Genomic DNA, 25667 nt, shown 5'->3' with positions numbered 1-25667 from the left:
ATTATTTTATTATAATTTTTTATAATTATTTATTATATTTTAATTTCTTAAAATTGTGAAAAAGTGTCAGGCAGGGCACTGGACAAAGCTCTAGGGACAAAATTGAAGGGAAATAGTTTGATACATAAGTGTAATCATAGGAGATTACATTGTATTGTGTGTATTCTGTGTACATTGCAACGTTTCACTTTTGAATTTCCCGCCGGCTGTGACGCCCGAAAACGAAACTAAAAGTTAGATGCCAGCATCTGACTTTTAGTTTCATTTTCGGCCCACGTACAGCAGAGGACAAACGGGCATATTCAATACGCCTAGGTGTGAACCCAGCCTTAAAGTGACACTAAGCTCAGGAATTACATCTTAAAAATACATTCAAGTACCCTAACTATTAATAGCAATGAAGGGAATGTATCAAAACTGGAGCATGCTGGTTGGTTGCCATGCGCAGCTGCACCTGATTTTGTCTGCTCCAGTTTTGATAAATTCCCCCCAATATATCTTATTTGTATCACTCAGCTGAAGATCATCAAATCATCTCTGAATTGGTGCCGACACTGTCCTTCCTTCTGGAGGGGGGCTACTTGTGTTCCTCATGGTCCCTGTGTTGTAAAGTAGTCACCGCTCCAAGCACGCTTCCGTGATGGACTACAAACTCATGTTTACTTGACTAATTTGTATTAAAGTTATAGTCACAGGAACGAGCTTGGATTCAGAGATGATTTGAGGATCTACAGCCGAGTGATACAAATAAGATACATTTATGTTAATAGTTAAGGTATTTGACTATGTTTAAGATTTAATTCCTGTGTTTGGTGTCACATTAAATAAGTATGAAATGTGCATGTGATTATTTAGTACTTTCATTTTCAGCCAGAGTTTCTAGGGTAATTTTCACTTCGCTGCTTTCTTGGAAAAAAAAACAGTTGGTCACCAGAGCTCAATAGCTCAAGCATTACTAAATGAAGCCGAGAAGGGACTCATCTCCAGAGTGTGTCTGAAGGCAAATGGGCACTCTGCTGGTGCTCTCTGTTGTAAGAAAAAACATAAAGGTCTGTGAATCCTTTGTCAAGTATGTACTGTGTGCCAGTCTCTGATGTGTGCTAGTAAACAGTAGAGGGAATCAGGCTTTTATGACAAAGCAGTGTTCTACAGAATGGTCGTCAGCTGATCACTGTCACAGTACACTTGCTCTGAGTCATTTAGGCTTCCAGATTCTTTAATGTGATTGTCATTGTTAATAACTATCTGCCCACAGCAAGCATATAGACCACACTTACGGATGTTTCCATTGTTGATATAGCTTAAAAATAGGGGTGTAGAAGTACATCTTTATCTATGGGACACACTGTTACATGAGTAGTTTATGCCAATTTTCCTGCAGTTGTCCCATGTACTGTAGCTATTGCCATGGCTTTGGTATTGGGGTGGTCAGTAGAATTTTTACTGAACTATATGATTAACGTTTTTTTCTTTATATTTAGGTATAAAACCCCCTTCCAAGTTTACTGCAGTCATCCACGCTGTGACGCCACTGGTATCTCAGTCTCAGCCAATCTTAAAGCTGCTGGTCGCCGTAGCCAAGTCTCAGTACTGTCATCAGGTATTCTATCAGAACTTAAATTCTAACATTGTCCATACAGGTTAAAGCATCTGCCGCTATGAGAGGTTAAAACAGATGTATTTATTTTTAGTATAAATTCTTCCATGTCATAAACTCTGAGGAATGTTTTTATTTAAAGCAGAAGTTTAATCTGCTTATATTTTGCCCTTTCCTGGTTCCTTATCCCCCCTTATCAATAAGCTAATGACCTTTCTAAATAAAACTATTCCATTTTCATTACATACTTTTATTTTAGACCCAGTGATGTCATTACTTGGTCCCTGTGCTTCTTTATGCAATGCAGGCATATCACAGCACCCTGCCTCAGTACTCCAACCTGATGCAAGCAGTGGGCTGGCTCTTGGTAGGAGTTGCAAATATCAAAATGTCATGATGGTTGCATGCAAGTCTGGAGGAGTGGATGTTCCTAGGCAGGCTGTATTTGTGTGCAGACCACCCTAGGTAACGTCCACATGTGATGCTGAGCCTCCATGATAGAAAGAACAGAAATCCGGTGAATGAAAGGGGCAGGCCAAGCACAGCCAGGTTGTGGACGAAGCTCTAGATCAGGGATCTCAAACTCAATTTCCTCGAGGGCCACTCGACAAATTTTTTTCTCCCATGGGGGCCGGTCGCCAAATGTCATACTTTCAAATGAAATGTAACTATATGCGATATGGTACTATGGACCCCAATACACACACAATAAGGATCCATTCATATCTGTAGGTTTAGGTGCGATTAATATCACATATCATTACATGCTGTGTGCATGAGTTTACATGCAATTGCTGTCACCCATTAACTTGAATAGGTGACAGCTGCCGCTTTTAAATGCCAGATTAGCGATTATTGATGCAGGAAACGCACATTCCTGATGCAGGAATCCATAATTGCACCTAAAGATAGGTGTGAATGGAGCCTAATACATTTACCCGCCCCCCCCATCCTTCACATAAAAAAAACTACCCCTGCACATATAAAATAATACACCCCCTTACACATGAAAAAATACCACACACACACCTAATTCCCATAAAATACACATCATCGATCCTTGGTGATCTAGTGGCGATTATTAAGGTCTGCTGCAGACCTTACTAATCAATCCTTTCGCCAGCGTTCAGCGAAGACGCCGCCCGAAAGGATCGGAGTGCCAGCATAGAAGCAGCTATGCGGTCTGCATCCGACAGAAATGTAGACCGTGTAGCTGTTCCTGCAAGTCTGGTACGAGGTCCGTGACCACGTACCAGACTTTTGAGCTGGCTGCGGGCCACATAGTAGCGGCTCGCGGGCCTTTACTTTGGGACCACTGCTCTAGGTCATTCTTAAGCCAGGAAATGAGGCGGGCTTCATCTGACTTGCTGCAGCATCTAATGCACATTGTGAGAAGCTTGCATTGTGCAGTGAAATCAGAGTAAGCTCTTTCAGTCCAGGAGAGGAGCCGGTAAACAGTGCAAGACTGAAGGTGAAGCTGGAGTTCAACTTCAAGGAGTGGAAAGCAGCGAAGGATCACCAAGTTTCCTGAGCTGTGGGTCACCTGCTTACAAGCTGTCTAGTGACAAGGCAATTGGAACTGTGTGATCAAGACTGAAGGGAAGGCTGGGGTTCAGCTTTAAATGCTTGTGACCTGTTCACACTAGTGGCAGCTGTTTTGTGACAGCACATGTATTTGTCAGACTCTTCTTAGACCTGTTTTTTTGCGAAAATTGCTGTTTTGTGTCAATGCTACACTAGTAGAGACACTGGCCATCTATTCACTAAGAAATATTAGTGCCAGTCCATTTGTAACTGTTCTGATACTCTGTCCTTTCACCAGAAGCCTCTCACACTAAAAAAGGGTCTGTAATACATACATATGTAGAAATAGCCTTATGTGTGTTAACCTTTACATGCACATTGGGACAGACCTTGTCATGCATGCTGTACTTTACTGTATTGTTTTTTACAGCTCCTCATATAGAAATAAGGTGACTAATGTCAGATCGAGCCAATTTATGCTGAATTCGGTGTCAGTCTTGTGTCTATGGCATCAGTAAATGCCAACACTGATACAGGCATGGATGAGCGGCCCTGAACGCAAACAATTTGCTCCCAGGGCCGCTCATTTTTACCTGTATGCATGTAACCGCTTGGACTTCTGTAGAGCTGTGTAGTCTGTCATTTGTACAGGCTATATGCAAACACCTGTGACTCCCAGGGGCAGAAATGTGCCCCTTGTTGACACTGTACAATCCTCTAATCCCGTGTGAATGAGCCATAAATGGTGGTGCTGGCTTTTTGTGTGTGGGCAGCTCGGGCTCCGAGGCTTGTTCTGTAATTCCTCATCTCTGATGAAGTGTAGTGGAATGCCTTGTCTGACATACACATAGCCACGAAACGAACAGATATTTATGTGGAGTGCCATAAATATATGGCGTACACTGAATCACACTGAATTTTACCTTTGGCAAAAGTTTACAACAACTGAAAATGTGTTCATGCTGAAAATACAGTCTCGTTTCCCTTTACATAATATCTTTCTAAAGTGGAATAGTCTTGGTTCATCAGATCTGCACACTTATCCCCCAATGCAGCAATTACAGCAGTAACATTTTAACCTGCCAGGCTGGAGTGATCGTACATGTAGTGCCACAGGCTCCCTTGAAAGGATAGTTTGAAGAATGCTTGCTCCCCAAAAATATACTTTATAATACTGGTATTTTTTATCAGCTGCAGCTTGTAGAAGCAGAGGGATTCTTTTTCCTCTCTCTTTTTATAGTAGTTAAAGCTGAACTCCAGGAAGATATAAAAGATGCAAATTAATGCAGCTCTGTGTTCACAAATTTGGCCTGGTATCAGATTTTTGAAGTCCCTGTACAGCATAGCTCACACTGGGAAAGAGATAAGCAATTCAAGGAGCCAGTCAGTTGTGCTGCAGTGCAGGCAGCATACTGATCGGAAGAGAGAGCAGAGTAACAGAGAAGAGCTAATCAGTCCCCTGCTTCTCCTTTCACTGTCATGTCACCGGCTGGAGGAGGAACAAGGCCTGTAATTGTTGGTAAACTGGCCAGACAGGGCTATGTGAGAGTTGTGTAAATCCCATTGCTGAATGGACTGAAACCCAAATCCTTTCGCAGGTAAATAGCTCCCTTATATTAAAAACGTTCATTGGTTTAAAGGAATACAAGATGTATATTGTCAATAATACAGAAGTCTTGTGGAGTACTACAACAAACTTATACATAAGTATACAGCATATATAACAAGAATGGAAAAGGCCAACTATGAGAGGGGGTAAGGAAAGGGGAGTGGGATAGGGAGTGCCATATGACGTACCACCTGGAAGTGTTTTCAAAATAGAAAATTTCCCAGAGGGGTATCTCGGGACAGAGCGCAGTACATATGGAGGATAGGGCGTTTCGGAAGGGTGAGTTATAGGAGTGCTAGAGGAATGAAGGGTCTATAGTGTAATAGGGATTTCTGAGTGGGGGGGGAGGGAGGCTCAAAAGGGGAAAGGAAAAGAGATGAAAGAAGGAAAGGAATACAAAAAATCCTATATGAACTTAATTTGTGTCTTTAGCCTTATGCCCCGAGTTCAGCTATAACATTTAGGGAATGTTCAGCTGATGGAAGGTTACCGATGCTTAATTGTATTTTGTTTCTTTCTTCAGATCATAGTGTTGTGGAACTGTGACAAACCACTCCCTGCCAAACACCGCTGGCCTGCCACTGCCGTGCCAGTCATCGTTATTGAAGGGGAGAGCAAGGTACAGTACTGCCGCTTGGCCATTTTACCCAGGATGTAGCAGGCATTGACTTATTAAAGTAAATTATGAGGACTTCTTATCCATGACATTCCAAATAATGTAATATTAAAAGTAAACCTACTCAAGGGGCTAGAGCCATCTCAGGAAGCAACTAGATATGCTAGCCATTTTTTCATAGCAACAATATAAAGATATTGCAAAAGTTTAAAACTGTTTTTTAAAGACATATTTTCAGTCCGCTGTGGTAGGAATTTTTATATACTTATATTTGGTAGAAATGTATAGAGATGTGAGTTATTGTGTTTAGGATGTATTGATGTGCAAAATCTTTATCCAAAATGTGCCTGTACCTCAAATCTAGTCTGTAGGCAAAAAGGTGAGTGCCTTGGCTCTCTACCACCCTCTATTGACCACAAATTGGTACATACAATTTTTAGAAGTCCTAAAGAATGATTACACTATTACATTTAGTTTACATGGCCATCTGAGATCAGTTGGAAGTCTGAGCCTGCTCCTAAAATTTACACATGGCATTCCATATCTGCCCAAAACACTTCTCATACCGATATCATAAGCATACTAAAAAATACCTGTGCATTGCATACAAAACCTTAAAGAGAGCCTGTGCTTTGCTTGCACAGCTAAATCAGAACGACAGGGGTGAGAGGTAATGCTGAGAATGTACTGCTGTAGAGGAGGCAAGTGAGCCTTTTAATTTGCCCTGCATGGGAAAAGCCAACTTTTACTACCATTTCTCATATTCCACTAACCACCCATGCCTTTTTTAGATATGAGATAGTTAAGAATTGTAAATTGGATCTGGTGGGCTCCTGAGAGATGTTATAAAGGGGATTTAGCAAGTACTGGCATGTTGTGGCACCTACACTTATGTTTTCCCATCTCAGGCCTTACTTTAAGGTAAAACCCAAGACAGCATGAAGAATCAATCAGTGACTGCTTACACTGTGGGGCACATCTGAGAAAGGAGAAATGTAGCCTCGTGCCAAAAAGTTCCATGTTGTGTAAACCTCCTCTTTGAGAATGGCAGAGGGTGGACACTTGGTCTATGTTTCGTGTTGGCTTATATTGGCGGTTATTCACTAGTAGGTGAAGAGTGTGGCTGCAATGCACCTGCTACCTCCAATTTCCATATAGTGAAGTCCCAAGGCTTTACTTTCCAGACAAGTAAAGACACATTTTAGCACGCCATGGAGACACAAACATCATAGAGGCCATTAAAGCGGTTTCTGCTTGAATCGCCAGTAAACATCATCCAGAGAGTTTCTGCTAGGCTGAGCCCTCTCCGATATTCTTCTTTTAAGCTTCACAGGCGTTGTGATCTTTTTAAGATTCCGAAGCACATTGCCTCCTCACCTTGTGTAAGGACTGACCTTCATGCTGTTTTCTCCACAAACAAGTCTCTTGTGTGCAGCCAGGCATGGTCTTGTACGCGGAATCTTGCCTCTAACGAAGGTGCCGTTCTCTGCCAGGCATTACCCAGCACATTTCACTGCAAGTGCACAGACAGCTGATGGTCAGATCCCACTGCAGGCTCATTCATATTCAAGCTGTAGGATCAGAATATTCGGCCTCTTTCTATTTCACTTCCAAAATTTGTATTTTGTGTTGGGTGAAAGTTCACCAATAAAAAGAATCTGTCGCTTTTTGAAATATCGTATTAATCAGAGTTATAGGCATTGAGATATTTTCAGCCCCACTTCTGGACACATCTCTGTCTCTTGGGTTTTCATTATTCAAAATGGCAGCCCCCAGGCCTTACACATAGTAGAATACAAAACCCTGTATTTCAGATGTATGAATCCAGAAGGTTTGCTATATACCATGTTAAGCCACTAACATGGTACACATCACAACATGCTAATAACCCAACATGGTATGCATCACAACAGGTTATCATGTTAGTGACTTAACATCATTCAAATGTATCTAATGTCAAAACCTGTCCTTTTTTTTCCCCTCTGGGATAGAGAAGGTAGAAGTTTGTGTTCCACTAGGGAGACGTCCCTTCACTGCCTGTCTCATTAACACAACAGGAAGTGAGTGGAAATCCCCATTTTACACAGTCGCCATTGTAAGATTTCCCTCTACTCCTTCCTTGCAAAACAATACCGGCGCCTTCAAATCCAAAAAGAGCCCAGCAGTAAAAATACAGCAAACACGGTGGAGGAAGCTCCCACAGATTAGATGGAACACCAGCCTATGAGAAAAAGAACAAAAGAGAGCGCCTCCATAGTGTAAAAATGTTATTTAATAGTAAAAACACGCAGCTCTAAGGCTGTACTTACAACAGTTCGGTAGAATAAAAACCAGTAGAATAGGGTGAGAGGATGGAACCCCTGGCAGGGAGAATCTGGAGCGATGTAAAACACCAGTAACCTCGATCCCTGTATTGATAAATGGTTAACGCGTTTCTGGGGCACGCCCCCTTCATCAGAACCATTGATCAGAACCATTGATTGATACAGGGATCGAGGTTACTGGTGTTTTACATCGCTCCAGATTCTCCCTGCCATGGGTTCCATCCTCTCACCTTATTCTACTGGTTTTTATTCTACCGAACTGTTGTAAGTACAGCCTTAGAGCTGCGTGTTTTTACTATTAAATAAAATGTTTACACTATGGAGGCGCTCTCTTTTCTTCTTCTTCTAATACTCGTTCCTGTTCTAGTGACAACTTAAACATTTTAGATTGGTGGTCACCAAGGCAAAAATTGCATACAGCAAGTTTTTTTTTTTACCCCTCCAAAATGAAAAAGGATATATATGCTTCAATCTCTGACTAGTGGGATGCTTTAGGGCTTGTGTATTGAGCATTGGTTTAGGTTAATAGACATCAAATGCAGGTCAACATATTCCCGACATATACCAAAATGGTACAGTGTGGGTGACAATTCTAAGACTTTGACCTGCTTTGCATTGGGTCTCCCTTAACTTAGCCTGTCCTATTAGAGATGCGTTTGCATGGCAGACAAAGGGGTAGGGCTGCAACCAACTAATCATGAGAATAGTTGTCAACTATTCTCATTATCGATTAGTTGGTTTGGGTAGGGTGGGGAGAGATAATTTTTGTAATGCAACTAATCGATTAATTGAAAAAATAATCGGGCAACTAATCAATTATGAAAATAATTGTTAGCGTCAGCCCTACAAAGGAGGTAAATCGCAGCCTTCTGCATACCATTTGAACTACTTTGCCTTCACATTTAAAAAGCCGAGTTTGACAGCAACACCCATTTATCTGTCTTTACAAATTGTGGTGGATTTGGGGTTTTAGGGCACACATGGATTTTATTTGGCTAATAGATTTGAACATTTTTTATTTGTTTTGGTTATAATAAATTGGATATAAGGAAATATGATAACCTTACTTTCATGTTATTAACAAAACACAGAAATGAAGTCTACGTCTCCTGATTTTTTTATATCGGAAGAGAAGCATGAGATGGCGGCAATATAGCCATTATGTCTGCAGTCCCCATTGTAGGGTCATGGCTTCCTATAGCATCTTTTCTGCTGGTTGCCATTACCATTTATTTTATTTGATGCGTTTCCCCCTCCACACCTTCCGCTCTGGGTCATAAAATAGACTTGGTAGGTCGTGATTAGAAAGAAATGCAGAATTTAGTATTTTCTTTCCAATAAATCTCAATCTTGCTTGCGATTCCTGTCTTGGCAAGGATGGATACATTTGTCAACAGCATCTCCAGGCGAGACATGTCCTGAAATCCATTTTAGTAGAAAGCTTCACTTTTGATTACAGGGCTGAGATGGAGTGACAGGCTGTCTGTCACTCTGCCAGACATCTGGTCAATTCTCCAACGCTAATAAATAGAGCTTGGATGTTTTCTTGCACGCGGTTGGACTAGACAGTCAGTCTTTTAAGGAGGTTTCTATTCATTCCCCTCTTTGAACCTTTTGTTAGTAAGGAAGCCTGTTTATGAGGATTTAAGTTTTCATGTGATTATTTTCCTCGAAAGAGACATCCCATCCTGCTTGTTGCTTGTATTCCTAAATCTGAATATAAAGTGAAGCTAAACTCAGGAGTTAAATCTTGAAAATGCATTCAAGTACCTTTTAATTATTAACAAAATGGTATCTTATTTGTGTATCACTCGGCTGTAGATCCTCAAATCATCTCTGAATTGGTGCTGACACTGTCCTTCCTTCTGGAGGGTGGCTGCTTTTGTTCCCCATGCTCCCTGTGTGTGTGGTGGTTAAAAAACACAGCTGTTGTTTATAATACACAGTACTTTAGGAAACTTAATGTCATCCTTTCGGGTGTGTAGTAATGTTTAGCAATATGTTTGATGCCTCATCGTAGTCTGCACCTTTTTAATATACAGTCAAAGAATGGCAGCCAAAGTGACGACTAGTACAGAACTCCAAGGCCTGGTGGTAAAAAAAACTCCATGAAAATAAATTTTAACCAACAACCCTAATGCCGGTCCTTACATCTCCCTTGGGAAAGATTGGTATAGTCCGTGGATATGTGAAAATAAATCTGACCTGTTATCACAGAGGTTAAGCCATATCTATTGTGTTTCTTGAGATATTTTCCCTAAATGAGCCTATTTCTTCTTTTTTTTTTAATCTCGGCAGGTCATGAGCAGCCGTTTTCTGCCGTACGATAACATAGTGACTGACGCCGTTCTCAGCCTTGACGAAGACACAGTACTTTCCACAACAGAGGTATATACGATTTAATCTTCTTGCATCCGGAACAAAATGTATCTTTCCTTTACTGTTTATATATTATGAGTGTGTACACATTTAATGGGCAACTCCAGCCAAACAACTGGAATATGTAGCCAAGATTCTTGTACAGAAAGTACACTAAATGACTGTAGTGAAGGAAGGAGATTGGTACGCTTAATGGCTGTCAAAAGGATCCTGTAACCTGCAGCCATGATCAGCAGAGAGTGTCAAAGGGTCTGACGTCAGGAATAAAGTAGCAGACTTCAGTCCTGTATCGTATAGAGTTGTAATTTCAGCATTTAGGACTAGTCTACAAACTTCATTAAATATACAACAAATTAATTCCAACGGTAGACCATGCTACGAATTATTTTGTGTTCATTTGTTGAGCTTTCAGGTGCCTTTATAGAAGTGAAGGCACCTGAAAACCCTACTCCAGCTTCATTTAAAAAAATTAAATTCCATTACCCCACAGGTTAAAATTGAAAAAAACTGTTTTGGCGCTCCTATCTTGGGCACGCAATACCTGCCCCTGTCTTGGGCACTCAATACCTGCCCCTGTCTTGGGCACTCAATACCTGCCCCTGTCTTGGGCACTCAATACTTGCCCCTGTCTTGGGCACTCAATACTTGCCCCTGTCTTGGGCACTCAATACTTGCCCCTGTCTTGGGCACTCAATACTTGGCCCTATCTTTGGTGCTCAATACTTGGCCCTATCTTTGGCGCTCAATACTTGGCCCTATATTTCCTGTGGACTTAGGGCACCTAGGACCTTTCCCTACATGTCATTAGGCCGCTCCCTGAGCTCACAGAATATTCTGTAGGAAATCTTGCCACAACATAACGTGCTGCTGGTCTCTTCAGCATTCAGGACCCAGAACCTCTGGAAGAGGACCTCTGACATCAGACAACCAAACTGACCCTTGCTGAATAAGGTGTGAGTACAGGCAGGTGCTGCAAGGTGTAGTTGGGCTTGAAGTGTTTGTCAGCTGGGACTTTTCCTTCCTAACACTATCACTAGATAAATCATCATACAGCTCCTAACTCTTCAGCCTTTATGTTAAACACAATCCTGTTATTGGGACTTTTGCCTTTTAAGACGACAGCAGAAACAAGCATACTAAATACTTTTATAGCAAGTCCGAGCTGTTCATACATTAAAGATGAAGTCTACCCACAACGGACATTTTTATTATAGTTCGGAAAAATCACCTTTGCATCTAATGAACCTCATAGACTCCACTGAAAAGATTCCCCAGCAATCGTTTGTATCTCCTCCCCTTGTACAACTACTTTCTTTTTAGCAGCTGGACTGCCCAAATAAGTATTTCATATGATGGGGACTAAATAAGGCAGTGTGATGACAGCATTATTTGACTTTTTTAAGGCCATGGCTTTTGGAAGTGGAAATTTCATTGACTCTTACCACCAGTGTCCCTCAAATATAGAACCCGTCATCATGTGACTGAGCTGCCCGGCAAAACTGAAATGTCACTTTTGTCTTTAAAGTTTATCCCACATAATGCAAACACTGGTTGGAGAAAGGTACAGGATGCTGACCAGTTCTTGCAGATGTACACAATTGTCAGTGAGACTTTTATGCAATACATTGTCGTCATACATTGAGTTTTGTCTCTTCGACTCGATGCTTACAATCTCTCGGAAAGAATACGGTTATGCGGTGCTCGTATCTTCTGACAATTTACAAGTGTATGCGATTTAAGCGGAACCACCAGGCACGTTTTTCAGCCCTTGCACAAACCTCCTTCCAAGATAATTAAAGTCACATTGACTGAGCAGTTCTGATTTTCTGCTTGTTTATTTTCCAAGATTCAAATATGAGCTGAAGGACAAAATCATGACAGCCATTGAAGTGTGAGCGTTGCCGAGCAGTGTTCTCTTCAGCCCTTTACAGAATTTTTTTTTATTATTATTATTATGAAAAAGCAGCTGCAGGCATCCCAGGATCAGTGAACTGTTAGCGCTGTGCAGGAAACAACACTGCCACCGAGCTAATGTCACACAGTCTGCTAACTTTAACTTTAAAGTGGGGCTCACAATTCACAGTAGTCAACAGGTTATGTGTCTACAGTACCAGATCACATAAGGGGGTGATGTTTGATAAGTGTGGTGAAGGGAGGATGTGTTGCCCACAGCACCCAGCCAACTATCATGTATTTTCTGGCTTTGAAAATGAAGAAAGAATTCTGACTGGCGCTACGGGCATCCAAAACACCATTATGTATAAATATCATAATATTGAGTCAGACGTTGTATTAACACCCTTTACTTTTCTGTTATAGCAGCGCAGTTTGTCTAAATATGACTGCACAGTCCAGTAGGCACTAGAGTCTGGCCATGTGTTCTCGTGCACTCCATAATCATACAGACCTGGTCAGGCACAGTTTTTCTCAACACTACAACCCTGCATGGAGGGTGCTTGTGATGAGGGGTGTGTGCAGGATGAGTATTCCCATATTGAGCCCTGGAGAGGACCATCAGGAAGTGCATTGTCATTCATTCTTGCGAATGTGTGATTCTCACAAGTTGCTCCATGAGACTCATTCCATAAGCTGGAGGCTGCAGGCACTGTACAATACAATGACAGCTGCCATCGCCTGCAGCCATTCACATTAATCACAGCTAATTTTAGGGTTTACAGATACTTTAATTACATAACCTCACACACTGCACTGTTTCTTCTGCTTGTACGTAACCTAAAACAACGGATCCCTGTATTTATCAGGAACTTAATCCTAAAGAAAGCCATGTTTTTCATAGTATTATATGAGAGGCTATCATGGCACCATGAACAATGATTGTAAGTTAGCTTATGATTTCCGGATATAATTCTCCTTGCTCCTGGCAAGCCAGATTGCAAAGGAATGCTAAGAGCGCAGGAGATCTGTGAAAATCTATAGCATCCCCTTAAAATAGATCTCCCACCTTTGTTTAATAATCGATTTGCACTTGACAAAATCAGACAAATATGATTTGCCTTTTCCGCTGTAAGCCCTTTAGTATCCTCCTTTCTGAATCCTACCTAATGGACTTTTATTTTAGCATTTTATCAGAAATATTGTCCCCTTCTGCTGGTGACAGGGCATTTTTTTTCCAGCTACTAATTGGGCTCTTGATTTGCATATAGCACTTTCTTATAATGTCACCAGAAGCCGGAGAAAGACAGCGAGAGGGGGAGAAAGGAGCTTGTTCCGTGCTATCGGCTCATCACGTCGTTCACTGCAAGCCTGTCCTCTGAAGCATTTATTTCACTAATTAATGTTTTGTGAGCTCTATCTTCCATCTCGGGTGCAAAGATTGGATTATCCAGAACCAACACAAAAGTCGAGCATTTCCCAAGAAACCGAAGATGTTTGTATATGCCTAGAATGCGATGGAATAATTACACTGGGAAAAGAAAAGAACGCGACCACACGGTCCTGTAGGCCAGACTAGATTGCGTTGTTTTAATTATAGGGACAGCGTAAGACGGGAAGGTTTCAGAATACTGAAGATTCTGGGGAAGGGCTCTCATTTTAATGAATTAGCCCATTAGCAAGGATGACGCAGGGCAACCAAATTAGCTCCCTTGCCTATATTACAAGTTACCAAGTAGGCACTTTTTCTTATTGCCGTTTAGGTGTCTTTTACCTTTTTATCATGTATTTCCTATTTTCAGTTTAGCATTGCCTACTGTTAATAAACTACAGCAGTAGCTTTAAAGGTAAGAATATATTAAAGGTCCCATTTAAAAATCATGCTAAAGGGTGTGAACGTTTTTTAGCCTGTAAAGTGGACCTGTAGCCCAAATCCTAATATAAAGGTAGGATGGATAACTTAAAATTTACAAAAGGAAATAAATATTTACTTTTCCTGGAGAAGATGCTGCTTCAGATTCTTGCCATGCGTCTAAAGGCTTGCCATGCGTCTAAAGGCTTAACTGACACTAAACTTAGGCGTTAAATCTTTCTTTGCGCATCACTTGGCTGCAGATCCTCACTTCATCTTTGAATTGGTGCTGACACTGTCTTTCCTTCTGAAGGGTGGCTACTTTTGCTGCTCATGGTCTTGTTGTAAAGTAGTCATCGCTCCTGTGATGGACTACAATCTCAATACAAATTAGCAAATTAAACATGAGATTGTAGTCCATTCCAGGAGTGAGCTTGGAGCGGTGGCTACTTTACAACACACACAGGGCCTCCAGAAGAAAGAACCAGGTTTATTGACTCTTCTTTACCTCCCCTTTACAGAATTATGTTTGTAACAAATAATAGCCGTTGCTTTAGTGTATATGTGTGTAGATTGGTGAGCTGCAGGTTTTGTTTAAACAGTACCAGACAGTGACTTCATATTCTTATTTACAAGTCTATTCCCCCAAGTTGTGCTTGGCCATTAGCACTGGAATTTTCATGTAACTTTGACAAGTCCAGCAAAGTCATTCTTCTGACAAGCTTCTTTTGCAGTTATATTTTCATTACATCAGCAGTAACTGTTGTGACATTAATGGAATGCTAATCCAAAATGAATGTAGCGGGCCCATCAGAAGGCATTCTACCATATTTAAACGTCTCACTTTGGTGTCCTTCTTGCATTTGTGCAGTGAATGATTGGCTTCATCCCTTTGTCCTTTTATTATTTGCATAGTTCTTGATGGCCATTTGTTGTATTTGCTATACTGTAGTCCCCAAATGTCTGTTTATCTTGTCTTGGTAAAAGATGAAGTTAAAATTGTTCGCTGTCAAAACATGATTTTGCCAAAAGCATCATTCAAGCCTGAGAGGAAAGGCAGCCAATCAGATACTCATCCTCATTTTCTCCGTGCAGTGTTGGAGCATAAGTAGGGAACTTAGTTGTAATGGGAAACCAGATATATTCTTCTTTCACAATTTTGACCCCTTAGGCCAATAATGGGGCTACCTGAACAAAGCTAAGCTCAAGGCAGGTTGGAGTATATAGGGGACAGTGCCAGCCTATGGTGTCACTGCTAACTTCTTGGTGCACCTCCCAACATTGCCTTTGAAATTATGTGCCAACCATAAGCTCCATATTCTTATTACCTTACCCTCTTCAGTATGGCAGCTCGACAATTGTGCAAATTTAAGTCTGTGAGGTGGACTCTGCCTCCTTTCAACTTTTTCTTGGCAGAAGACAAAGAAAGTCACAAAAGGGAGGGTACAAGAATAGCATTCAATAGGGGCTGCCTTGCAATGCAGGGCATAGAATCTAACTCGAATGCTATCCTAGCAGACCACCTTACCAGAATGCCAGTCACTAACCAGAATAAGAAAGCACATCAGGAGTTCTAACGTCAGTTTCTGCTTCTGGCACTGGGTCAGTACTGAAACCAGATGATCATCTGGTCAGTTTCAGGAGTAGGTTAACTATGTATTTATACAAGTTTCAGATGAACCAGAACAGGATTTGATTTCCACATAGCCTTTTTTTTTTTTTTTTCTTTATTCCTAACACATAGATGTTCCACCTCCCCTGGTCCTGCTCTGGGTGGAAGGTAATTGCTGTATGCTCCCTAGGCTCTCTGCAGAGTACTCTACATGCGTGCACAAGAAGAATCTTCTAGGGGGTGGTGACATCGGCATCATGTTGTCACAGAGCAGTAAAGTCAGGGCTCCATTCTATTCATTAAATGTGTTCTATTGTGTATGGAACTCTGCTATGCTATAGGTATGCAAGTGTGCAACATGGTATACCTGGTGTAATGTGACGCTCCTGTGATAATTGTGGCCGCATCTCCTATGCCAAATGTAAATGACAGTTGCAGTATTGAAGTGACATGTGCCTTCTGTACATCAGATCAATGGCAGCTTTAACTTCACACAGTTCTCAGCGCTGACACAATTAACCTCAATTAGGTAGAGAAGCGCAGTGAAAATGAAGTCGCTCCGGCAGGTTATTTACTCGTACTGTTGCAGTTAGTGCTGCATGCCCACAAACTGGCTCGCATCGCCTGCTGTACGCTTATCTTCCAGCCTGAAGGGGAGGTGAGCAGATGTCAGCAGATCTGCTTCTGTGTTCCCTGCTGTCCGCTGGGAGGAGAAAGAAAAGGGCAAGAGAGGAAGCGAACAAGTTTTCTAAACTACTGAATCGCTAATGATTGCCGTGACCTAAAATAACTAGGCAGAGTTCAGTTTTCCCTGCTGCAGCCGGTTATGAGCTCCGCTACATTATTTGGTGCAATTGGGAGACCCCCGGATTTGGAAGGGGTTCATGAGGGGCAATAACAGGCACTTCTGACTGTCAGACGTGCCCAAAAAATAAGTTTTACATGTTGAAGCGAACGGAGGTCATTTAAGGTTTTTTTTGTGGGGAAAAGGCATCAAAGCATCAGAGTCATAGAGCACTCTTCAGATTCCGGTGCTCTTCTGATTTGAGAGGCAGATGTCTCAATTTCTGTCTCTTTCCATGAGACATTTCGGTGTTTATGGCCAACCTTTGTAGCATAGCCAGCTGAAATCCAGACATTAAACATGCCAAGTTCTGCTGCAATACACATGGTAGAGAAGAGGAGAGAATGCTTTATTGTCCAATCAGAAGACCAGGAGTGTGTTCTTGACAAGGTTCTGCTGCAATACAGGTCAAGGACCTGGCAGTAATGTCTGGATCATCGGGGTTTTAAACCTTTTTGACAAATGCCAAATATACATTAAATTCATTATTGTGTTACAAATAAGGAAACTAAAATGTCCTCATGAACTGTAACATTAAATGTATATCAATTTATATTTATTTATAAGATAAAGAGGTCCACACTTACAGTATTTAAACATTCTTCTTGTTAAAAGTTGTTTTTTAACTAGTCCTGCAGCTGGTTCCCAACCCGCTGATGCCCCTACTTGCTTGCAGGTGTCTCCTTCAGCTAGCTGGCTGCTGAGGTGAGACCCATGCGTGCGTGTCCCGGTCTGTGACCCACACCTAGCTTTGTGCATCCATAGACACACACAGCAAACCATGCCCTTGCTCCCTCCACTAGTCTCCTACCAACAGTTTGATTAACGGCAGCAGGAGCCTATCGCTCCACTGCCCTTGGTACCCTCCCTCACAACCAGGAAGTTTGGGGATCGGAGGATATCTTTCTGGACATGGAGGCGAGAATAGACGATGGGTAAGTGTTTGAGGACAGGGGAGCATGCAAAGCTACTGGGTGTATTTTTACCTTAATGCAGAGAATGCATTAAGGTTAACAATGCCTAGCCTTTAGTACTACTTTTAATGGTACCTTTTACTTTTGACCATATAGTGTAGGTGTGTGTGTGTGTGTGTGTGTGTGTGTGTGTGTGTGTATATATATATATAGTATGTATAACACAGAAACTTTAACACTCATGGATAGGATAAGTTAACATACGCTACACACTTTTTCTTATATACTGAAATAGAGCAGTGTCTTCCTTTAAACTTGTGTATGGTCCACCTTTTAGATGTCAGGTCATCCAGTGTGCCGTGGGTTGGATTTCTTTGCAATCACACATCTTAGTTGGTTTCAGGACTTTACTGAAAACTTTTCAAGTACCGGTGAAGGTGTTGAAGTATTTACAGCAAGTGTCATCCCTTCTTCCCAGCTAAAGCCGCCACGCCCTTGACATGATGAATGTCATTGCCACCAGCAGATAGATGTATATGGTTTGAAGTGAAGGGCCCCAGGGACTTGACTGGCATACAGTCCTTACTCTTTTTTTTTTTTCTTTGGTTGTTATTTATTTTGAACAATCTGTACAAGACTAAGGTGAATGACCTTCACAGCAAAGTTTATGCCTTGGGAAGGTCAAACAGAAGGATTCCTGAATTTGTCAAAAGTCAGCAATTTTTTTTTCTTGTAAAAAGGGCAGAGTTATAAATCTGAATTGAATCCTACAGACGGTCTGAACTTCAGCTAATGGATACATTAAAATGTGCATAATTTTGAGTTAGAATACCAAGTAGTTTGACTAAGAGCAGCTTTCTGTTTGTTCCAGCAGGTGAATTTACTTCTATGTTTTGTATTTTGTTTACCGCTTGCTAACTTTGATTTGCAAAAGCAGTTTTCATAGTGGTTTTAAAGTGCACTGCACAATATAGCAAGCAGGGTAGTACCTATAGGTCACCTACACTTCCAGAGCACCCCAGTCAGGCTGCCAATCGCATGATGAGCCACTAGTGGGGTATGGCAGGGGCAACAACCACCACCATAGTAGTCTGGTTGCCCACATACTATAAGAAAGTGAGGGTGTCATGCAAGCGTGTGTGTGTGCTTACCCTTTGGTGCCCACAGGTTTCTGTAAAGGTTAATAAACTACAATTCCCAGAAAATTGTACCAAGCTTTTGCTGACTGGTTTGTATTGCTGGTCCATTTAGCTGTTCCCTTAATATTGTTAAATATGTAATTTTATCTAATATATTTCTTGGTACTTCCAAAGTACTACATGCATCTGTCCCTGCCCCAGTGGAGTGTGCAGTCAAATGTCCCCTTCATGTTCAAACACAGTTTAGGGGGTAGTTAAGGTGCACCCCAAATAACCAACTACTAACTTTAAATTGTGAGAGAAAACCTAAAGCCTGCAATACAGATATGTTCTTGTACGCTGTTTAGCCTTGATGGCTGTTACATTTTTTTCATACCGCAGGTTGAACAAAATAAAATGGTCAGGTTTAGTTCACATCTGTACTGAGAAACATACATGCTTTAGGCCAGGTTCACACCTTTTTTCCAAACCAGATCTGGAACATTGCGTTTTTGAAACTTTTTTTTTTTTTAAGCTGAAAATGGGCTTTCAGGTGTGTTCCGTGCATTTGCATGCGTTTATGTTGCATTTGCATGCCTTCCAGTGCATTCCAGACCAGAGAAAATTAGACTAGCATTATTGTTTTGTCTGGTCCAGAACGGACTGCGCTGGTGTGAACAGAGCCCAGAAATACCATAGGGATACATTGTTTTTTTTGGTCCGAAAACCAACTGTTCTAATCTGGACAGGGTGTGAACAAGTCCTTATACCCACATGGGCAACTCGGTAACCTTAATTCAAACAAAATGGTGACATCAAATGTGTCAAGACAGATGTTGATTGTTCAAAAACCTGTCTTGAGATGTGAAAGGTTGTGAAATAAGGAAGCAACACTATAATATTTAACCTCCACTAACTTGTCACATAGCTAATGCTGAGATGAGCTGAACCTAGGGCATTCTGCTGCCTGCGATGCTACCTCCTTTCCTCCTTCCCCATGGCCTGAACAAGAACAGTCTTACCACCCAAGCATTTTTGTTTAGGGCAGAAGGCATTATGTACTTACTAGCAGACAGTAGAAGCCCATCTAGAAATAGACCTTTCACAGATTTGGTTATAGATTTTGATCTCGTGGATAAAGCCACATTTAACAATTCTGTCTTATTCCTTTGCAGGTGGATTTTGCCTTTACAGTTTGGCAGAGTTTTCCAGAAAGAATTGTGGGATATCCTGCTCGCAGTCACTTCTGGGACAGCACTAAGGAGCGGTGGGGTTACACTTCCAAGTGGACTAATGACTACTCCATGGTACTAACAGGAGCTGCTATCTATCACAAGTAAGAATTGCCTTTTCTTTCACATGGCAATATGTATAGCATGGCCTTAACGAGACTGATGCTTTTTAAAGAGTGAGTAAGTCATAATAATAAAGATTAGTTTCAGGGAAAATGTGGCGGTAAGCTTATTTGGAGCATGCGAAAAGTTTTTGGGGTTTATCAAAATTGAGGAAACAGGTGATTGGAACATGGCTCTCCCTGGCAGTCTACAACAGGTACAAACTCTAAAAAAAAGTTGAGAAAGGGTTTCAAAATGAATGGAGGCAACAGTGTCTGACCAGGGAGCTCTTGTCAGACACTGTTCATGCTGTGGGGGCATGAAGACATGTTTTCTCCTAAGGGCTTCATTCAGTCTGGGTCCCACCATGTGCCACCCACTGGTGGAAGAGATTGTATGGGGTCTTTATCTGCATCTCAGTGAACACAGTTTTTGTTTGTGACCTCCCTCTAAGACTAAATGCATGCTTATTATCTATATGGCTTTATCGTATTCCATAACCCTTTATACAGAGTTTATAGACTCTCGTTATTCTCTGCCTCATGCTTACGCTTGCAGTCCTATGTCCTCACACCAACACGCAGTCACTAGGACCCCTGTATTACAAGGGAACAATTCTCACCATTGTACTATCATGGTGCGTACAATACCATGTTCTTGCACAGTGGATTTCATTAGTATTTGTATGACGCGTCCAACCCATTTATAGCCTGTTCATTCAAAGGTTTCTACACTGTATCATGGTATGTAAGGCACATTTATCAGTTGTACACTTTCATAGAGTTATGTTTCATGTATTAAATGAGGAAGACAATAAATAAAGGCAAGTGTGAAAATCTTGTTTATTTGTGCATACACTGAGCAATCAATAATAATGTTCTATGTAACACACACCTACACACACACCTACACACACACACACACACACACACACACACACACACCCTCCACACCCACACCCACACCCACACACACCCCCACACACACACACCCACACACACACACACCTACACACACACACACACACACACACCTCCATCATGCCCTGCACACCAGCTGAGATTTAAGATCAGAAGGGCAGCATTGGCTACTGAAGTGAAAGAGCTGCTAATTAAAGTGAAGTGATATCTACAGTCTTCATTAGATAGCTCTTGGAGCTGTGTACCACATGCTCTGGTGTTCAGCAGGACAGTTTTTTTTACTGGAGAAGTAATGACAGTTTCAGATACTGTAATTAGAGTGTCAGTCTTCAGAGTAAGCTGAGAACTGTGGACTGGCTGGTCAGGGAAAGACATAAATGCACAAGAAGAGATGGGGCATTACAACAGTTTTGAAACCAGAGCAATGGCCTTCCAAATATATATATTGACAATGATTTGGTAGGCACCCAAAGGTGTTGCACAGGAGTACATGCATCCAGTAGTATACAGTAGTGTGGAAGACCTTTGCGTGCCTGCCAAATCATTGCCATAATTACAGTCGTATGGAGCACAGAGCCTGTGTGTATATGTATGAGTGTGTGTGTATATATATATATATATATATATGTGTATATATATATATATTGTACTGCAGCACCTAATTGTAGGGACAATCTACACCCTTACCCCCTGCAATTTGAAGTAAACCTCATGTAGCTTTCTACAATGGAGTGACAATTCTTTTACACTGCAGATCAGTAATGTCGCCCTGTACCTGCTTACACTACAGTGGGATGAGAAGACATCATAGGAGGCATTATAACTGCTAATTCACAAGCCTTTAGCCTGTAAATCAGCAGCTTGCCACACCTAGTCCTGCCCACTGCTTTCTGAAACCCTCCCACTGTGAGCTGCAGTGTCTGGGAGAGAGAGTATTTGAGACACAAATAGAGGATTTGGATCAGTCAGGGAAGGTAAAGGTTAATTTTGTTTATTTTATTTATGAATCTCTAGCATCACATAGTAACTGGATTTTGGGCCTGTTTAGACTGTTACACAGGAGCCCTTTGTACTTTAAATGTATGTACTTTAAAGATATTTAAAGATGTACTTTAAATATACTTGGATACACCTGGACTGCCACTCTTCTATATAGTGCATACTGTTGATTCCTTGGTGTTGGCTCACTAACTTTGTTTTTTAAAAGGGAACCTTTGTTTTGCCCAAGCAACAGGTTCACTTTAAAAAATAGCCCCTGAGCTGTCTTCCCTTTGAAGGTCTGCCACTTTATTTACCGCCAGGATCAAGGCAAAGAAACTGTTTTTATTTCTGGCCAATCCTAGTCATATATGACAAAAGGCTAAGGACTTTTCATGAGCTGCCTTTTGCCAAACACCAGGCTGTCACATGGGAGGGAGGGAGGGACATATAAAGTAGAACTGCATTCAGTTTTTTGTATTTTCTTGTGTGTGTATGATGTCAAGTTATGTTAGATGACATTCATGTTTTATTTTACAGGTACTATCACTACCTTTACACCAATTACCTGCCTGCCAGTCTGAAAAACATGGTGGACCAATTAGCCAATTGTGAAGATATCTTAATAAACTTTCTGGTGTCTGCTGTCACAAAGCTGCCACCAATCAAAGTGACACAGAAGAAGCAGTACAAGGAAACAATGATGGGACAGGTATGTATAGTTGTCATGCAAATACAGAATATGCTTATTGCTGAATTATCATCAGGGCTTGGCTTTTGTATACTCCACTGGTGAGATCTTCCTGCTTATAGCCCCCCAGTTCATCTCCTCTCATTTGAGCAGAGAGAGTGGAAACGCCATCTGACAGTGGTGACATGTAGGTGGAGCTATCAACTTGAAAATAGGTGAGGGTAGCTGAGCTAAGCTATAGACTTGGGTACAGTGGTGGTGGTGAGTGGGCTGAGCTATAGACTTGGGTACAGTGGTGGTGGGTGGGAAGAGCTATTGACTTGGGTACAGAGGTGGTAGCGGGTGGGAAGAGCTTATTGACGTGGGAACAGAGGTGGTAGTAGGTGGGAAGAGCTATTGACTTGGGTACAGAGGTGGTAGCCGGTGGGAAGAGCTATTGACTTGGGTAAAGAGGTGGTAGCAGGTAGGAAAAGCTATTGACTTGGGTACAGAGGTGGTTGCGGGTGGGAAGAGCTATTGACTTGGGTGCAGAGGTGGTAGCGGGTGGGAAGAGCTATAGACTTTGGGTACAGAGGTGATGGCGGATGGGAAGAGCTATAAACTTGGGTAAAGTGGTAGTGGGCAAAGCTTTTAGACTTGGGTACAGGGGTGGTGTAGACTATAGACTAGGACTCCAGAGGTCCTAGCATTGCAGTCCCACAGATGACTAATTCTACAGGCCACCTTCTCCCTGTTGCTATAATGTCACAATGGAGTTTAAACCTTCCCATGAAAAGTGTACTTTGTATATGGTTGCTATTATGGGCAGCACAGAGCATTCTGGAACTTATAGTTCTACAATCGCAGTATATCTGTGGGCTGCCCCTGTCTGCCGTGTAGGACACAGTTTGCAAATTGTGTTTTGGCAAGGCACACAAGCCTGTTCGGGATGCTGTAGATGTTTAAAAACACCTTCTTTTTTTTTTTCTCCTCCATTTCCTTGTTAATTTTCTGCCATGCCAAACATCGACCTTGTGCAAAGACAACAGATTAGAACAGAATCTAATTTGTTCCGCAAAAAGGAAGAGAAGTTCAGAGTAGAGTGTTTAACAAGGCCCAACCTCGATCAAAGGTGCTTGTCTCTCTGTAGACACTCCGCAATGAAAAGTCCCCAATTCAGAGTGAAGGGAGGCCATAGGAGAAACTTTCTTTTTCTTTAAACATGTACTCAGTGAAAATAAACTGTATTACCCGTGCGTTCTAAACACGTCATCCAGTAGCTTTCAATTCATGTTTAGCATATTCATCTCAAAATCCTCCCCAGCTCAGCTATATTTGGGTAAAACCAGTTTCTTTGGAAAGTCTTCCCCGTTCAGAGGGCTACAAGCATTATGATTGGAGCAGTTATATGGTTTTTGGTAGAATGATCAGGGCCGAATTTACTCTCTCTGCTGCCCCAAGGCCAGGTTCCTCAATGCGCCCCCCGCTCTCCCATGGAGAATAGCAGACCTGCAGGCTGCATACAAGTGACCTCGCTAAGATCACTTGTACAAAACAAGCGGCGGCTTCCCCGCTGTACATTTAGCCTTACTTGCCCAAAGAAGGGCTAAATGTAGAAAACTACCCACCCAGCGCCCAGAACTGCATGTCCCGGGCATCGGGAGATAGGAATTCCACACACCCCGCTGCACCTCTACTCCCTTCTGCCCCAAAGCCGGGCCTTGGTTGGCCTAGTGGGAAATCTGGCCCTGAGAATGATAGTGCCATTCCCCTCCTTACTCGTCAGTAAAGGTCCGCTCCTACAATATGTAGTGTCTGCTTTGTTATGTACTTTGAGCTGCATTTGTCTGATTTTGTAAAGTTCACTTTGATATTGAAAGGTGTGTTACTGCACATATACAATGGGGGGATGGGGGCGGATTTATGAATCTGTCTGCGACAACATTTTTAGAGCAAAGACCAAAATGTCATGATAACGGACTGCAAATTTGTATTTCACATAAGGATCCTTAAGTGTTCATGTTTGTAACTCACCGCACATATTTTCCAACATTTTGCAGTTTCTCAACTGCAGTGTATTTGTGACAGTAGATGACATCCAAACTGTTGCGTATCCTAGAAGTCCTCCTGAGCGCTTATTAACGTATCGCAAAGATAATTGACCTTCACATCCTCAAGTCAGCTGAGCACTTCGGGACTCCTCAGCTGTCCTCCGGTAATATAAACTGGGAGTCAGCCAGACCTGAAGGGATCATTTGCCATAAGGGGTTATATAATGGCCATTCTCTAGACCCAAGAGCTGTCATTTTACCATGGACTGTAGTGTAATGATGTATTTATCATAGCGTTTCATTTACTAAAAGAACCATTTTTACCTTCGCTTGTATAACATTTGTACCTAAGCTTTTGTTAGTCACTGGGGGGAAAAATATATATATATATTTTAATGAACCTGTTTTACAGATAAGAAAGCACACTGAGTGAAAATGAAGTCAGTGATTACTACTGTAATTGGCTCACAGCGATCACATGGCACAAAGCCTCTTTAATTTGGCTTTTGCCTGTGATCTGTGGTAATGACCGTGTGATTACAGGCATTGTGGGCACTCCAGGCACACAGACATACTCTATACAGACAAGGACGTTTATAAACGGCTGCCCCAACCAGCCATTTGTGTACTGTACAATGGCCTGTCATGAGGTGGTGAAATGATTTAGCTTATGGAATGTTTACACTGTGAATATATTTGAATGGTCTTTGTGTAAATTTAATTCAGGTGTCATGTTTTCTTTTCAGACCTCCAGAGCTTCTCGTTGGGCAGACCCTGACCACTTTGCCCAGAGACAGACTTGTATGAATACGTTTGCCAGCTGGTTTGGCTATATGCCGCTCATTCACTCACAGATGAGACTGGATCCAGTGCTTTTTAAGGATCAGGTGTCAATCCTGCGAAAGAAATACCGGGACATCGAACGACTCTGAGACCTACTGCCACCGGAGGGAGCCTTCCGCCCAGTGCACACATTAACTTTCCGCTCTTGTCAGCGGTTCTCATGCCGCTAGCGCACACCCCCCGCCCAGCCACCCAGGAAATGCAGAGCATTCAGAATCGAGACTTTTGGCCAACCGGAATCCACTGCACTGGACTTCTTACAAACAAACCATCGAGCTTTGACGTCTCAAAAACTAGGCTGTGTACAGTTTAATTATGGAACATTAAATAATTATTTTTGAAATGATTGCTATGCAGGTTTAAACTTTTTTTAATGAACAAAAACTATTAAAATCAGAGATCTTTCTTTAAATTTTGTTGGTCTTTAATTTCTGTCAGTTGAATGTTCAGTATATGAAGCACACAAAGTCATAATGGTGGTAAGCAGCTCATCAATTTTACAAACTGCTAGGGAGGGGGCAGTTCACTGCATGTGAAACTTGTTATTATAGTGAGTTTCCTTTTGCATGTAGACTTCTTACGGCATAAA

The 25667-nt window shown here is 41.8% G+C and overlaps 1 protein-coding gene across 1 annotated transcript in view; it reads left to right on the top strand.

Moving 5' to 3' along the window:
- EXT1 (exostosin glycosyltransferase 1) overlaps positions 1–25342 on the top strand; it is a 64165-nt gene extending 38823 nt beyond the window's left edge. The window contains exons 6-11 of the mRNA XM_018560853.1: positions 1482–1600; positions 5254–5349; positions 9969–10058; positions 19458–19618; positions 22055–22226; positions 24982–25342. Coding sequence (XP_018416355.1) covers positions 1482–1600; positions 5254–5349; positions 9969–10058; positions 19458–19618; positions 22055–22226; positions 24982–25167 — 824 coding nt within the window. The 3' untranslated portion in view covers positions 25168–25342. The remainder of the gene's footprint in view (positions 1–1481; positions 1601–5253; positions 5350–9968; positions 10059–19457; positions 19619–22054; positions 22227–24981) is intronic.
- The last annotated feature ends 325 nt before the right edge of the window (positions 25343–25667 follow it).

Source organism: Nanorana parkeri, unplaced genomic scaffold (genome assembly GCF_000935625.1).
Source record: "Nanorana parkeri isolate BGI_ZX_2015 unplaced genomic scaffold, ASM93562v1 scaffold482, whole genome shotgun sequence".
In the NCBI taxonomy this organism is placed as follows: Eukaryota; Metazoa; Chordata; class Amphibia; order Anura; family Dicroglossidae; genus Nanorana; species Nanorana parkeri.
This window is presented reverse-complemented; position numbering and strand designations above follow the sequence as displayed.